General features: G+C 33.6%; 1 protein-coding gene across 10 annotated transcripts in view; it reads right to left on the bottom strand.

The window, feature by feature from the left end:
* Dmd (dystrophin) overlaps positions 1-17,564 on the bottom strand; it is a 2,242,690-nt gene that overhangs the window by 1,274,796 nt on the left and 950,330 nt on the right. For all 10 annotated transcript variants that reach the window (XM_052732199.1, XM_052732319.1, XM_052732309.1 and 7 more), the window contains one exon: positions 4,532-4,693. In XM_052732199.1, the coding sequence (XP_052588159.1) occupies positions 4,532-4,693 (162 nt within the window). The remainder of the gene's footprint in view (positions 1-4,531; positions 4,694-17,564) is intronic.

Below are 17,564 nucleotides of genomic sequence, written 5' to 3'. Positions count from 1 at the left end.
TTTTTTTATGGTTTTCACTTATTTCCTATAAGAGTGATGGAACAATCAAAATAGGAAAATGGCCAGCAACAAGTGAATGGTCTCTTTGACTTTCTTCAACTGAACCCAGTAGACAGCCATTAGTAAAATCTTCATAAGATTGGAGAGAAGTGAAATACAAAAAAACAAAAATATCAAAACTGAATCAATTTTCTTCTCCACTTCAGTTATAGCAGAGTAACTGAAAGAGTTTCTAAACTTTCTGCTGACTGAGTGTACCCCATCTTAATAGTTCTGGGGTGCAGTTTGTGTGTTTGGATTCTGTTTATTACCTGGTCTGATTTATAAATATAAATTCCAGTGCTTCTATACATTGCTATGGAAAGTTAAGAAATGAATTATTACATTTGTGTTCTGTGATTTTTGCCATCAATACAATTGGATGTTTTTTTTTTTTCTTTTTGAGACAAGGTTTCTCTTTGTAACAGTCCTGGCTGTCCTGTAACTCACTATGTAGACCAGGCTGTCCTGGAACTCAAGAGAGATCTTTCTGACTCTGCCTCCCAAATTCTGGGATTAAAAGCATGCACCATCACTGCCTGGCTCAGTTGGATGAATTATATATATATATTTATATGGAACTAGGCAGTTGAAACATTTAAAATTGTGACTTATTTAATCTTACTATTTGAAATAAAATACATAATATCACCTGTGCTCTTTTAAGCATGTCTTTTTATGATAAAAATGGTTCAGCTTTGGTTCTGTAAATGCATATCACTAAATACTAAAGAATGTACTTTTTCTAAAGGGTAGATGCAAAAGTTACTGTTTTCTAAACATGCTAGTCAATTGATAAGTGGAAGTAATGATTACATGGGCCACTTTCTGAATGTAAATGTGGAAAAAGTAAGTATCTTCAACTGTATATAATTTTTGTGCAATAAGACAGAAATATCAGAAATATATCACATGGCATTTATTCCCATGCACTTACAATGGTTTTATACCTGAGGATCTCAATTTAAATTGAAGAAAAGTTAGAATGTATTTAGAAATCCTATTTAGTAGCAAAACTAGTAGTATACCACACGGTGGAGACAGACACTCACAAATCTCCAGGATCAGCATCTCTCAGAAAATATAAGCTCTTATGGAAATGAATAGCAACCACAGAAATACTACACATGCACTAGTTGTTTTATTTTTCTGTTTCTTATTGATGAATTGTAGCAAGAATGCAATTTCTGACAGGGAACACAAAGCCTACTCATTTTTAAATTGGTATCAAACTATGACCTACATTTAAGAAATCACATTTCAGTCTTTTTCTGCTGATATAGATCATTCAAATCCATTCCCACCACAAACACAAATTTCAGAAAATGTAGTTTTTCTGGCATTCTAAATGGCTCCTGTGTCTGAAACATTGCTTAAATTCTTATTTCACAGGCTGCTTCTGCACTCTTCAACTCTGTCTTTAACAGGCTGGGCTGGAACTTTAGGAAATGCAGCCTTTCAAGTAAATCTAGTACGTCATAACTTTGTTACAGAAAACAATTTATTTATAGTCATTGGCAAAGAAAATGTTGGAATGAAATAATGTTCAATAGTTATCAGGTGTTTTGTTACATATTGTCATATATATAACAGAGGGGACTCACTGTCAAGAAATATTTTAAAAAGTTAAGTGGAACCAGAAACACGTGGAAAATTGACATGAATTTGTTTGTCAGTTTGTCATGCCTATGGGATGTGCTGGAGTAAGGGTGGTGTAGAGATTGTAGGTATGGCCAACTAATGACTGGTCCAGCCTGAGGTACATGCCACAAGAGTGAGCCCACCCCCTGACACTGCCTGGAGCATCAGAACCCAGAGACTGAATAGACCAAAGACCTAGGATAGAACTAAATACAGTGAGAGAAAAATGTCCATGTAATGATGCCTAAGTATATTCTGCTACACTCATAGATTGATACCTAGCCCAACTGTTATCAGAGAGGCTTCACCCTGCAACTGATGGAAACAGGCAAACATTATTAGCCCAAGCTCAAGGAATCCTGCTGAAGAGAGGGAGTAAGGATTGTGGGAGCCAGGAGGGTGAAGGACATCAGAAGAAAATCCACAGAATCAACTAATCTCGGCTCACAGGGGCTCACAGAGACTGAAAGAACAACAAGGGAGGCTGCATGGGACTGACCTAGACCCCCTGCATGTAGCTTAGTCTTCCTGTAGGACTCCTAACACGGGAACAAGGGCTGTCTCTGACTCTTTTGCTGGCATTTGGGACTCTACTCCTCATACTGGGTCGTCATGCCCAGCCTTAATAAAAGGGAAGGTGCTTAGTCTCACTGCAACTTGATATGCCAAACTTTGTTGATAGCCATGGGAGGCCTGCTCTTTTCTGAATATAAAGGGAGGAGGAGTGGATGGGTTGAGGGGGTAGGGGGAGGTGCATTGGGGAAAGGACTGGGATGAGAGAAAGGAGGGGAAATAAAATAAAGTGCATCAGAAACACATGGAAATTTGATTTGAACTTGTTTTGACTCTAAAGTCATTCTTAAAGTTCATTTAGTGTATATTAATTTAACTGAGATGTTACTTGAAAGTGATATTAAACTACTGTATCTAATATATTAACATTTAACACACAAATATATCTACATATAAGATATAACTATATATACATAAATACACATATATATGTATATATATATATATATTTCTAAATATATTTTTCGATCTGTATAACATTATATTTGTATGTCTGTTTTCAGGGCTGAGATTTTATACTTTAGAATGTCAAAGAAACTATTATATTATATGCATGTTTATAGAACACTTTACTAGGTTCGTATACCATATTCTTTCAAAACAAGTAAGTTTTTTTTCTAAAACTCCCATTTTTACCTAAGCCAATAATAGACTGTCTTGAATGTGCAACTTATGATTTCACTCTAAAACTCTCCAAACTGAGTCTTTCTAAATTTTAAAGGATATATTTTTTAAATTTCAAAATTATACCATTAAAATTATTTCCTTCTATTCAGAAACCCTCAGTCATTCTGCATTCAAATATCCCTCCAAAGGCATACCACTCCTTATTTTTTTAAAGTAGAACTACAACTTTGCATTTACTTTATATTCATGTAGTTCTCAATTCATCATCAGTTTCTCATCACTGTTAAACATGCCCGATTTTTAGATAGTCACACAAATAATTAATACTACAGTACTTGACTGCATCTGCATAAGGTAGTTTTCTTAGTGCTTATACTGGAGTGATCCAATATCAAAATATATTTGCTATTATCACTACTTCCATTATCGTATTTATTGTTCTTGTCCCAAGCCTGATTTTATCACCAGAATTCTCCTCCAGATTAAATTTGTTATTTGTCTATTGCAATAGTATTTTTTCAATAAGGAATCCATTTCTCTGAAATTTGCTGTAATATAAAAAAGTTCTTATCATCTGCTCCCAGTGCTCAGGGACTTCATTTGTTAAATGTGAACAGTATGGTAAACTACTAAATGCTAGTATGTGTATTGATACCCTGGGTAACATATTGTGATTCAATGCAGTGTAATAGCATTTGTAACCACTATATACAAATCCTATATTTTACACAGCTATCTGCTTTTTAAAGTGAAATGCTCCCAGAATCTCTATAGATAAGGTAGAAGAGGAACTATGGGAATCACCTACCTCTTTCTAATACCTCATACATCATTTCACAGAGATATTAATTATACTTGGTTATTAAGTTAATAATATACATATATGACTTGAGAAGCAGCTATTTACTGTAAGGTTTAAGAATGTTAAATCATGATACACATGTGACTATACATACATTTACATGTTATTTCAAAACAGAAATTTGCTAGTTAAAATATTTACCATATTAAAATATGTTAGGGTATGGAATTTACTTATTTAATTCCAACTTATATAGAATTCGTTTCTACTTTAAAATCTCATTTTCCAGAAAAAATGTATTTAGAAACAATTCATAATTTGGGTTGAATGCATGGGAGTATGTGAGTGTCTACAAAAGTATATCCAGTGTGATTAATAGTAACAGGGCGTGTATTTATTTCTGCCATGTTGTTAGCTACTTGTAGTATATTAATATAAAATCAGAAACATAATTTAGAACTTTAATTCCCATTATACAAAATATGCATTTGTGACACACGGTTGGGACTACTGTTTAAGAGAAGAATAAACTATTTTTGTGCCATGTAAATTGCTATGGTTCCCCTCAAGTTTGAGTACAGTTCTGAAACACTTGTGAACAATAGATATCAAATATCTTGCCTTTCATTGTCTTTTGAAATTGGTGCACTGTATACTTTGGAAAATAAATCTCAGCAGTATAACCTGGGCTTCTTCAAGCTCTTACTTCCAAATAGTCAAAAGAGTAAATGAAAGGAAACCACTTCACAATTAATTAAATAATACTTACATATGAATATAAACAGCATCACCTTGGGGTAGAAACATTAAAAATAAAAACAATGCTCATTCCCAGTTTGTTATACTTGCCTGAGCTTCCTGAGGCATTTGAGCTGCATCCACCTTGTCAGCAATATATGCTGCCAACTGCTTGTCAATTAATTCAAGGGACTCCTGAATTAAGTGTAAGGATTTTTCAATCTCTTGTGCAGACTGGATACTCTGTTCAAGCAACTTTTGTTTTCTCACAGCCTAAACAGAAGAATAAATAAGAGTGAATTATTTAAATGTTTCTTCTTAGGAGATATTCTGCAATTCCTGTCATACAGTCAGCGAAGAAACTAGACTCTTCCACATCACCTTTTTGTAAGACAGATTGCGTAGCTTTCTGGCACTCATTCAGCCCTGCTTATATAAATAAAAAGAAAAGGAAAAGAAAAAACCAACAACTTAGTACACAGGATCAGAGGTGTCTGCAGAAAAAAAAAGTCACAGAATCATGCACATCAAAGAAAGAAGCTGGAAATCATCTCAGTTGTCGCAATCTGCTGTCCTCAGGCTGAATGTTCCCTCTGATCTTATTATATAGTTCAAGAGATTTGGTTTACTTAGAATAGGGTCACCGTCATCACAATCCAATTCAAGACAGATAATCCACTTGCACCGGCGAGACACATACACAATCTGTTCAGAATTGGCTCCTTTTTGAAAAGAGAAATTTAGATAACCATCTGTTTAAGGATTCATTTTGAATACAATTTCTACCCTGCCTTGTATGGGTGCTTCCCCTCCCTACTTTCCTTTCCAGTTTGAATTATGGAAACTGTACAATTGAATTTGTGCTGCTGTAGAAGTAGGACAAGTAATAAGTAAACGTAATAAAGCTGTAATTAAATGTGATTAGACCAATTTGACACTTTTCAAGTATTAATAGCATGCTGAAGAGACTTCAAGGTCTACCTTGAAGGATTTAGTGACCTTTAAAAGAATCCTAAAGTTAATGAGTAAGGCAAAAACCTTAATTGTAAATTTCTTAAGTCAACCATCACATAAAGGCATAGGCCTGATTGGGATAATATGGTACTGGTAACACTCCTTTCCAAAGATTGCACTTAGATTTCACCATGTTCCAGGGGTTTATGTTACACATATTTGAATAAACATACACATACATTAGAGATGACATTATTTTTGGATAAAACCACTGTAGAACATACTATTACTCAAGTACAAATTCATACAAAGATATCTGGAAAAGGGAAAAGGAGCCCGGGAGCCTGCATGAATACTCTTCCTACACATAGTGCATTCTAGGATCTGTTGTATACCACTCCAATGTTCTCACTGAATTTTTGAAAATATCATTATTTGTTCATTCACTTTTTATTATTCACACTTCATTATAGAAAGGGTGAGTTTCAAATTTGCATTCTGATGAAAATAAATCATATCCTAGATCATATTCAAACACCATTACCATTCCTTGGCTCTTCCCTTTTAATAACAAAACATTATATATATATATATATATATATATATATATATATATATATATATATCATGTGACATTTTGATGTTTGTATGTGCTGTGGAATATTTAAATTAACCTATTTAACATTATATATTTAAATTAATATTTAATATAATCTATTAAATCTAAACCTATTATCCTTTATAATCTCATAGTCTCTATTATTTTATTATTTTAAAATTTGCATTAATATACAACATTGTAGTTTCTCATTAAGTGTGTACATTTATTTTGGATCCTTAATGCAAATGAGGTAGGGATTCTGTCCACATTGTTCTTTGCTGCACATCAGTTCCCAGAGCAACACTAACACCTTTGTGCATGACTAAATGAATGATATAAAAGTTTATTTATTTAATAAGGGAAACAGAAAAGTTCAATCAGCCAAAGAATGGAATTCTAGTGAAAATAGAAACTAAAAAGTCACTACTGCTTAAACAATATTATGTTTGCAGAATAACTCTTCCTTAATATGTTTGTTTTAAAAGTTTAAGAATTGTATGGAGCATTACATAAAACAATCTTTAATCTATTTCTATTAAAATATTCTAAGATTTATTACTGAGACCTTGCCCTGTACTCTAATAAAAACAGTTCCTTGTATATCAGTCAAAACATCAACCAAGTTTCTTTCCATAATGATTCAAATAACAGTGCTCATAGTTATAATCAGAGCCTTCTGTATTGTAGTAGAAACTGTCTATAGTATACACAGAGCTCCTCCAGACAAGTGGGTCTCTAACTAATGATATATTATCAGCATTGTGACAGGTGGCTGCAGAAGACTTCCAATCATAGCATATAGTAATTGTCTGATCAGACACTGTTTAAATGTGGCCCTTTCTCTGAATGAAGGCAAAACCAGCATACTCCTCAGTACACATTTGTAGAATTTTAATGTAATTGAAGAGGATATATTGTATCAGAATTTTAAATCATATCCTGGCCTGAAATTTATGCTTCTAAATCTAACTTTATTTTTCCATTCTTGAGATTAAACGTGCTGTATGACATAGTATGACCTACAAGATGACAAAAGACTTGAGGTGCGTGGTTTCTTAGCCTAGCCTAACAGACAGCCAATAAAAGAGTGGTTATGTGGGTTGTTTGATTATCTCAGGCAGTAAAAGGCTTGATGTCAATCCAAGCTTTAAACTAGGCATGGCATAAGCTGGTTTCTATTTCTAAACATCTTATTATGTAGACCCCAAAAGGATGCCAGACTGTGACTTTTGAGGACTCTATGAAACACTTGACCTGCTATTACACTAAGTGGAATTAGTAGAAAATCATATATCATACTTAGATATTAGTTTTGATCTGAAAACAATGCCCAGCTGTTGTTTTAAAATGTAATTTCATAACTGTAGCTAATCTACTCAGCAATAACAAGAATGATAGAGATTAACAGAAATAGCAACTATTAGGGGAGTTAGAAAAACATTAAGACTCGCAACAAGGAATATATGAATGTGAAAACAAAATCCTAGGAATGGCTGTAAGAAAGAAGAAACATTGCTCCAAGTTTGTGTAAATGAAATAAAGTGCAAAAGAAAATATTTTTTTAAACTCACTGTTATTTTAATGTGCTCTTCAATGTAAAATAAATGCTTTCAAAATAAAAATTTAGTGATTTGTTTTTGCTAGAAAGATAACTGTGAACTGATTTTTGCTCAGATTCTCATGTAGTTCCCTTTTGTGTAACAGTATGAAAACAATACTTCTCCAAAGACCTCTTTTATAAAACATAAAAAATTCATGAATTAATCACTTAGAGTCACATAAAAAGTGGATTACTGTAAAAGCATCTGGCTTTGACTTAGATCATCCTCTCAGAACAGTCAGTATAACTGTTTTTAAACTGGTGTGACAGGACAGAGTGTAATCAGTCTTGACTAAGAGTAACCATGAGCTAATTCATGCATAGACTTGTGTAGTCAAATGGTATTAATTTTATTGGCTTATTTCTTAAAGGATTTAGATTATTTTAAATTATATAGATCTATAACTGCCTCCAAAAGTGGATATGTGTGTATATCTTCAAAATATTTCAATAATAAATTCATATGTTGGTTGACCTTGTATTTTTCTCTTTATTAAAAACAATGTACTAAGAAGGCTGAATTAAAAAAAAAAAAAAAAAACACTTAAGATATTCCTTTGCACTAAATAGGCAGGAAAAAAAATTAGGCAGAAAGTTGGCGGTGAGTAGGGAGGTGGGGTGGATATTAGAGAAGTTAAAGACAGGAGTGGGGTGTGAATATAATCAAAATGATTTTGTATAGAATTCTGAAAGAAAAAAATATTTTTATACAAGAAGCTCTGAAAGAACAAATACATTGCAAAATCACTAAGAATTGGAATGAAAACAAATTTGAAATATGACTATATATTCTAAAGCAGAGAAAATTAAGGATAATAATAATTTCTTATATTATTTTACAATATTATTTTATAAAATATTACATTTAAAGAAATGGTGTATCTTTTATAGCATTTATTAGACTCAAAAATATGCAATATTTATTCTTTAGTAGAGGATAGATCAGCTCATCACTGAAAACAAATTTGAAATATGAACATTTTCATCACTAAAGTAGTATATTATGGGAAAATTATAATCTATATTTGTCATATAGTACAAATTTATAGTTACGAAAACACATTTATTATGAATATCATATTATAGGAATAATGTAACTGAAGCATGAGCAGATCGTGTATGATTAGGGAATATGACATTTTTAACCATACCAAAAAAAGCAGAAAATCAAATTTAAGTTGCCTGTGCTAAATAATATAAAAAAAAATTTCTTTAAAATTCCCTATTCAGTTCTGCCCTTCATTCTTTTGTTGCAGTGTATTCAAATTATATTCATTATTCTCACACACACACACACACACACACACACACACACACACACACACACACACACACAGAGGCTGTAGGGCCAATGTAAGAGTATTTGCCTAGCACTTAAAGGCCACAGGTTCAATTTCCAGCAAAGGAAAGCAAAACCAGAAGGATTTATATAGAGTCCACATTTATACCCCAATGAAAGCTAAATTTTGTGTCTCCATATTCAAAATATACAAACATGACAAAGAGTATGAATTGATCAGATTTGTCCACCTTCTTACATTCCTTTTTTCTCTAGAGTAATTAAGAGTATTGTGAACCCAGTAGTTTAAAGGACAGCAATAGAGATGCAGATTGGAAATTCATTACTCTTCCTTTTGAGGACAAATCTTGAGCTAAATATAGGAAAGAGCATTAAAATGAATGTGAGATTGAAATTTTAAGCAGAACAAGGCAAGAATGAAGTCTTTCTTACCACAGAGACCAAAAATAAAATGGTTCTAACTTGGGATGCCAGTAACAAAGATTAGGTCAATAACAATTTGAGGCAAAATCAGGTTGAGGTATTTGGATATTTTTTTCTCGTAAAATACATATTAAATTCGATAATCCATGAAAATAATAATATATGATGGAATATAGTTATTCCGAATACAACACGTTTTCTATTGTTTGTTATTCACAATGAACAACACAGAAATTTTAAGTTCTGTAAAATGATGAAAACACCAGGACTGCTAGGAATATTCTCTCAAAAAATTTTCTTCTGATATATAGTGGATAATAATTGGTAAGAAGTCATCATCGTATAAGCTGACAACTGAAATTCATCTTGGACTTTACTGTACATTCAGCCCTCTTTGGGCTGCATTACAAATAAGTATTTCATTTTCCACAGTATGTATTTAGAAAGTAAGAAAGAACCATAAATTAGATATGCAGCTTCTAAATATGTAGGCGTGTCTAAAATAATTTTTTTTTGTTTTTTCGAGATAGAGTTTCTCTGTGTAGCTTTGTGCCTTTCCTGGAACTTTCCTGGAACTTGCTTTGGAGACCAGGCTGGCCTAGAACTCACAGAGATCCACCTGCCTCAGGCTCCCAAGTGCTGAGATTAAAGGCGTGCACCACCACAGCCCAGCTGTGTCTAAAATATCTTAATAAATGTTTTTCAAGCACAATTCAGCTAGAATTTTCCAAAGAGAACTAAATGGCAATTGAGAGAAAAGTAGGGGAAGAATACAATGATTTAATCAGGAATTACGGTTTACCAATGTTCATCATTTTAAAAATCAGAACATGATTAACTTTTCATTTCTGTTGTTTATTGTACTGGAATTAATGTGTCCTACTGTATTTTAAAATAAGGAGTTTCCAAACTGTCTTAGGTTGTGTTTCTATTGCTGTGATGAAACACTGTGACCTAAAGCAAGTTGGAGAAAAGGATTTATTTGGCACATGCTTCCACATTGTAGTCCATCACCAAAGGAAGTCAAAGCAAGAATTCAAACTCCAAGGAATCCTGGAAGCAGGCACTGATGCAGAGGCCATTGTTCAGAAATTGGAAATGAGCTATATTGGTAGAAATCAGAGATCTAGCTGTATTGAGCTGGTAAGAAAAATGTTAATTGTCCTCAGTGGAAATGAATCTGAAACAAGGGGCACATTAATAATAGACTGCCTTAGTCTCCTATGAGTGAAGGTATTAGTGTTAAAAAGAAATCTAAATAATCATCAAAATCTATAGAAATATTTTCCAATTACATTTGTGAATATTCCTAAGCTAGAAAATGAAAGTTGTAAGGAGAATATATATATATATATATATATTTTCTTACTCAACGGTCTCTTTCCTTTTTCCTCCTCCTCCTCCTTCTTCTTCTCCCTCTCCCTCTCCTCCTCTTCGTCCTCCTCCTCCCTTCTTCCTTCTTCTTTCTTCCTTTTTCCTTCTTTTTGGTATGTGAATGAATATTTGAGTATGTGTGAGTATGTGTGTGTGTATGTGTATCACAGTGCACATGTGGAGGTCAGATGACAAACTTGCATGTTAATGTTCACATGAATTTTCTTTAATATTTGATCTCTCATCTTGTTCACTACTATGAAAGGCAGAGAGTTTAGACAATTGTTTTTCCACCTCCCTTCTTAGCATATATATATGCTAAGAGTCCTATGCCAGTCCATCTATATGGAATTGCATGAGTATCTAGAATTGAGACTTACAAACCACGAAAATTAAAAGAAAATACATCTTAAAAAAGAAAAAAAATACTATTCTGGAAATATTGTTTACTGTCTAAAGGCTTTCAGCCCAAGCACCTAAATTTGGATTCCCAAACACATCTAAATGTCAAACTCCATAGCACCAGAAGTTAGTTATCCTAAAGCTTCCATAGTAGAAGAAGGGAGGTGGAAAAACAATTGTCTAAACTCTCTGCCTTTCATAGTAGTGAACAAGATGAGAGATCAAATATTAAAGAAAATTCATGTGAACATTAACATGCAAGTTTGTCATCTGACCTCCACATGTGCACTGTGATACACATACACACACACATACTCACACATACTCAAATATTCATTCACATACCAAAAAGAAGGAAAAAGGAAGAAAGAAGAAGGAAGAAGGGAGGAGGAGGACGAAGAGGAGGAGAGGGAGAGGGAGAAGAAGAAGGAGGAGGAGGAGGAAAAAGGAAAGAGACCGTTGAGTAAGAAAATGCAACTATTGGCATTAGAACAAAAATAGCATAAGGCAGAGTGCTACAAATTTGAATTTCTCAATATGGATCAAACAGTTATAAAAATAGTAAGATAGAAGAAATGAAACAGTTTTCTGAAATTTTTGATACTTTTGATGGTAATTTATTAGCACATCTGTTTCTTAATGGCAAAAACTAATGAATTTAAAGAATAGTTTTATTCTTTATTCCATACGTATATTTCTCTGAAACAGTAGAAAATACTGTGATAAAATGTTACTCCATATACCCCTTATCCACTTTCCTCTTTAAAAAGTAGTGCTCAATCATAAACTACACCACATCCCTCCCACATAGCTCAAGGGATATTTCAGGAGAGAGGGTAGAAAGATTATAAGACTTGGATATTAGGGAAGAATGTGGCAAAACAGTGTCATCTGACCCTAACAGAACCATTACTCTTATGAACTTATGAAGATTGTGGTTGCCTACAAATGACTAAACAAATCCAATCAGCAAAAAATCCCAGCATAGATGGGGAGGAGCTAACAAAGTCCCACTGATGGGGGAATGTCTTTTTGTATGCTGTGAAAATACATTGCTCTGATTGTTTGATAAATAAAGTTGTCTGGCCAATGGTGAGGCAGAATAGGGTGAGGCGGGACATTCTAACTAGAGAGGAGGAAGGAAAAAGACACAACAGAAGAGATGCTGCCAGCCGCTACCATGAGAATCAAGATAAAAAGATATCGGTAAGCCATGGGCCATGTGGCAAGGTATAGATTTATAGAAATGGGTTCATTTAAGATGTAAGACCTAGCTAGCAAGAAACCTGAGCCAATAGGCCATACAGTTAATAATTAATATAAGCCTCTGTGTGTTCATTTTGGTCTGAGTGGCTGCAGGACCGCAAGGTTGTGGGAGCTGGATGGGCACAGAAAAACTTTCAGTTACCCCCCACCCTTAGCTGAAATGCTTTGGAAGTTGAAGGTTGCTATGGTAGGAAAAGTGAGTTTTTCTTCAGGAAGTATCTCCTGTTTGGTGACCTGTACTCCCATTGATGACAGTATGCCTACCTACATAATAGCACTGATTGGTCTTAGTGAGGTAGAAAAAGATGTGAAGTTGAGAGGCAGATGTTTGGGAGGAATGATATGAGCATAGTTGAGCAATTTTAGAGTTAATATGATAAAAATGTATAGCATACAAGTATGAAATTATTGAAGAATAAATAAAAAGAAAAATATTATTTTAGTGTAGTGCTTCAATATTAAATAAAAGATTTGATTACTACACATTAGGAATTTACAAAGTAGTTGAGAGAGAAGATGATTCTAAAGCAGCCATAAGTACTTAAGATATTAAAAGAGGATGAATATCTAACTAGAGAATGGTATTTTTGTTACATGAATTAGCTACTAATTCTAAATCTGGAGGAAATAAAAGTAATGGGCAAGTTTTATTTCAATAAAGATGAAAACTCTAAAAATGATTCTGAAATGGCACACACATAAAAGGTTAAAAATAATTTATCAAATTAAACCACTGATTTAGTTGTTTTTATAGTTGACTAATCAGTGCCATGCTCAGGTGTCATCAGAGAAGCTTCCTCTCGCAGCAGATGGGAGCAAATACAGAGACCCACGGTCAGATATTATGCAGATTGAGAGACCTTGGAACACTCAGTCCTAAAAGGGTTGTCTCTATCAAATCAAATCTCTCCCCTCATGGCTCAGGGAACCCTACAGAAGAGAAGGTAGAAAAATAGTAGAGCCAAAGGGCATGGAGGACACCAGGAAAAAAAGAATCTCTAAGTCAGCATTAGTAAAGCTCATATGAACTGACAGCAACTGAGTCACCATTCACAGGGCCTTCACAGGTCTGCACCGGGTCCTCTGTGTACATACTAGGCTTCCAGTTTAGTGTTTTTATGGAATTCCTGAGTGTGCAGATGAGTGGATCTCTGATTCTTGTACCTTCTCTTGGACTCTTTTCCTTCAATTTTTTTTGTCTTGTTCAACTCTGATGTGATTTTTCTTTGTTTTATATTATTATCTTTTATTTTGTTATATTTTATTATTATCTGTTGTATAATGAGAAAGAAAGTGGATCTGGGTGGGAGGAGAGCTGAGGAAGAACTGGGAAGAGTAGAGGGAAGGGAAACTGCAATCGGGATATATTATGTGAGAAAAAAATCTATTTTCCATCATCATAATCTTCATCAATATTTCTGCCAAAACTTTGAGATTATAATTCCACCATTTCTTGTTGCCCTTTCTTCCCTTCAAAGCCTCTCATATACTCATCCTTGTTCTTTTTTTTCAAATTCATGGCCTCTTTTTTTTTTTTTTTTTTTTTTTTTTTTTTTTTTTTTTTTGGTTTTTCGAGACAGGGTTTCTCTGTGTAGCTTTGCGCCTTTCCTGGAACTCACTTGGTAGTCCAGGCTGGCCTCGAACTCACAGAGATCCGCCTGGCTCTGCCTCCCGAGTGCTGGGATTAAAGGCGTGCGCCACCACCGCCCGGCCGTCATGGCCTCTTTTTTATTAATTACTATTAAAATCATGTGTGTGTGTGTATAAATACAACCTGCTAAGTCTGTGTGATGTATGTGTACTCCATGGTTACTTGTACACTCATATTCATTGCTGCTCTATTTACAATAGTTAGAAAATGGAAACAACCTAAATGTCCTTCAGCTGACAATGAATAATGGAAATGTATTACATATACAGTATAGAATATTATCCTGAGAAGGAAATCAGAGATACATCACCCTTTACAATAGCCACAAATGATATAAAATACCTTGGGGTAACACTAACCAAGCAAGTGAAGGACCTATATGACAAGAACTTTAAGTCCATGAAAAAAAAATCGAAGAAGATGTCAGAAAATGGAAAGATCTCCCATGCTCATGGATAGGCAGGACTAACATAGTAAAAATGGCAATCTTACCAAAAGCAATCTACAGATTCAATGCAATCCCCATCAAAATACCAACACAATTCTTCACAGACCTGGAAAGAATAATACTCAACTTCATATGGAAAAACAAAAAACCCAGGATAGCCAAAAGAATCCTGTACAATAAAACAACCTCTGGAGGCATCACGATCCCTGACTTCAAGCTCTACTATAGACTATAGAGCTACAGTAATAAAAACAGCTTGGTACTGGCATAAAAACCGACATGTGGACCAATGGAATCGAACTGAAGACCCTGACATTAATCCACACACCTATGAACATATAATTTTTGACAAAGAAGCCAAAAGTGTACAATGGAAAAAAGAAACCATCTTCAACAAATGGTGCTGGCAAAACTGGATATCAACATGTATATATGTATATGTATATATATATATATATATATATATATATATATATATATATATATATATATATATATAATTTCTTAGGACAATGATAAAAAACAAACAAACGGGTGGCGTCCACGCAGTCTGCCCAGAGGATTCAACCCAGCGGCGTGAGTCTGGCCCTGCAGGTAGTTTCCTGGCAGATCTTTCTTGCCGCTCCAAAAAATGAATAACTCAAAGTAATTGCTGACTACTAGCTCTAATCAGAAGCAAATGTAAATACTTTTTATAAGGAGAGATATCTTCCTCACAAACTTAGTTTGGTCAAATTTGACATCAAAGTAAGCATGTACAAAGGAAACAAGGCTATCATGAAGTTGGCATGAATAAAAAAGTAGAAAAGTGTAGTATAAATATCAGAATTAATATATATTATTCAGCTTAAATTTTAAGTTATGTCAAAATTTAAGGATAACATATAGTATATTGTTTCAAAAACTAGAAGATGAAATTATTATATGTTCCATACATCTTTAAGTCTCATCATTTGCATACTTTGAACAACTTTCTTATAATTCACATAATTCTTTTGTCTTCATTCGTACACCCTTATATACTAAAACATGCTTTATGTTTACATAATTTTACTTACATAGTTTAATATTTTCTTTTTCTTAATGATTTTCTTAATACCAAGAGATAAAATAATATGAAGAAATGTATTTTCCATTGTTGGGTGAATTTATTCATGGAGGGGTAGGTGGTGTGGCTAAGTAATAATAGTCAGAAATGAATGACTTTCAAAGGGACTAAAATTGTAACATTTGAAATCTTTACTGAAATTTAGACATTTGGTATTATAGAATCTATAACATTTCTTTCTCCCCCCTCTGGAAATTACAGTTCAAATGATACACTTTCTTGTGAGGAAATATGCCAGGGAACATAGAGAATTCTATAGCTCAAAGAGCACCAACGTACAAATGCTACAACATTTCTGTTTCATATTTGTGCTCTTTGGTGAAATGCTATTAATAAATTCCTTCCCCAGAAGCATATTTAACACATTCGTTGTATCACTATGCAAAGAAAAATTAGGATAACTGTGCTGTGTATATAATTTTATAATATTTAATCTAGCATGCATAGTTATATTGTCCACATCAACATAAAAGTATTTTTACTGCCATAGAAAATAATGTTTAGTGTATCAGTAACAGTTTAGTGGTGATTTTTGTGAATAGTAATTTAAATTTTTAGAAAAGTAAGACATGACATTGTATTCTAGGTCTGTGAAATGGAGAAAAACAGACATGATAATTACAGGAGAGCAGTGTAATCAAGCCCCAGGGGTCAGGAGGGCAGCCATCCTCATTTTACTTTATCCGCTGTGTTTAAGGAAATAAAGTTACATGACATAGCTGGCCGAATGAAGACCTTTGGATATTATGTCCCTGGAGATACAGAAACTAGAGGAGTTATCCTGTGACAGTCAATGAAACATCTCTGCCCCAGGTAGGCACCAACACATATGCATCCTTCTTGAGATGAGTTTCCCTAGCAAAGAAGTAATGAATCAGTTCCTTTGCTTCACAAGACCCCAGTTTTATACAAGATGACTGTTTAGCTCCCCTAATAGCTTGAGTCTGATACTTAGATTTACTTACTGTCAGATGTCTTGATTCATTAAAAAAATTCCTAGATTTAACAGGGCAATACAAGGGTCAATGATCATAGGTGGATTACCTATGTTATGATTCTCTACATCTGCCCTGAAATGTTTAAGTCTACATCTCTTCTAGTGAGGATGCTTCAAAGTACATCTGCTAATCTGTGTCATAGACTCAAGGCAACGTAAGTTAACATCCTTTCTGCATTTTAAGATTATAAAATTTATTTCAGAAACCTAATTTGGAATTAAGTTTGACATTCTATATAAGTAACATCAAAAGGACCAACATAAAATTGTCAGTCACTGAATAGCAAGCATTAATAATTACTATTATTATAGCTTAACATTAAAAAAATAAAACCACAAAGCACATTTTATTTTTTAGACAAAAAGCTTTGTAACAAAATTAAACCCTGCAATTGATTGACACAAAGCCAATTCTTTTCAGTGTGCCTTAAATCAATATTTGCCATTCTGGTCTGTTTATCCTAAGCAAGATGTAAGACTGAATAAACAATTTGTCATAATTATCTGGAACAATTAAAGGGTCTCTGTAGTTCTCTATCGTAACAGTTAATACTAAAGCAGAATTAGCCAGGTATTACATTGTTTCTTCGTTTTCATTCTGCCTCTTATTTGGTGTCAGGTAAAAGCGTTTCTAGACAGGGATTGTGGGATGGCTCAGTGAGTGGCTAAAGGCATTTACCATAAAAGCCTCTGACAGGAGCTTGATCCTCAGAACCTCCCTAAAGTTAGAATGAGAGAAGCAACAAAGTTTCCCATGGAAAATAAATGTACAAACTCATAGGCAGATATATAAAAGATATGTAAAAGAGAGAAATATTTACCAAAGATTAAAAAAGATTATTTCATGAGAAACTTTAAAGGCTTTGGGTTTCTAAACATACAGTTATAATATTTAACTGTATAAAATGTATGCTTTTAAAGAATCATTTCTAATACATTCTATCATCATATATTTATTTTACAGGGAGATAAATTTCATAGCTATTTCAATGTAAATATATCATGTATACTGAATATATT

Source organism: Peromyscus californicus, unplaced genomic scaffold (genome assembly GCF_007827085.1).
Source record: "Peromyscus californicus insignis strain IS unplaced genomic scaffold, ASM782708v3 Scaffold_10__1_contigs__length_136768540, whole genome shotgun sequence".
NCBI lineage: Eukaryota > Metazoa > Chordata > Mammalia > Rodentia > Cricetidae > Peromyscus > Peromyscus californicus.
The sequence above is the reverse complement of the archived record's forward strand: the minus strand, read 5'-3'. Positions and strand labels throughout refer to the sequence as shown.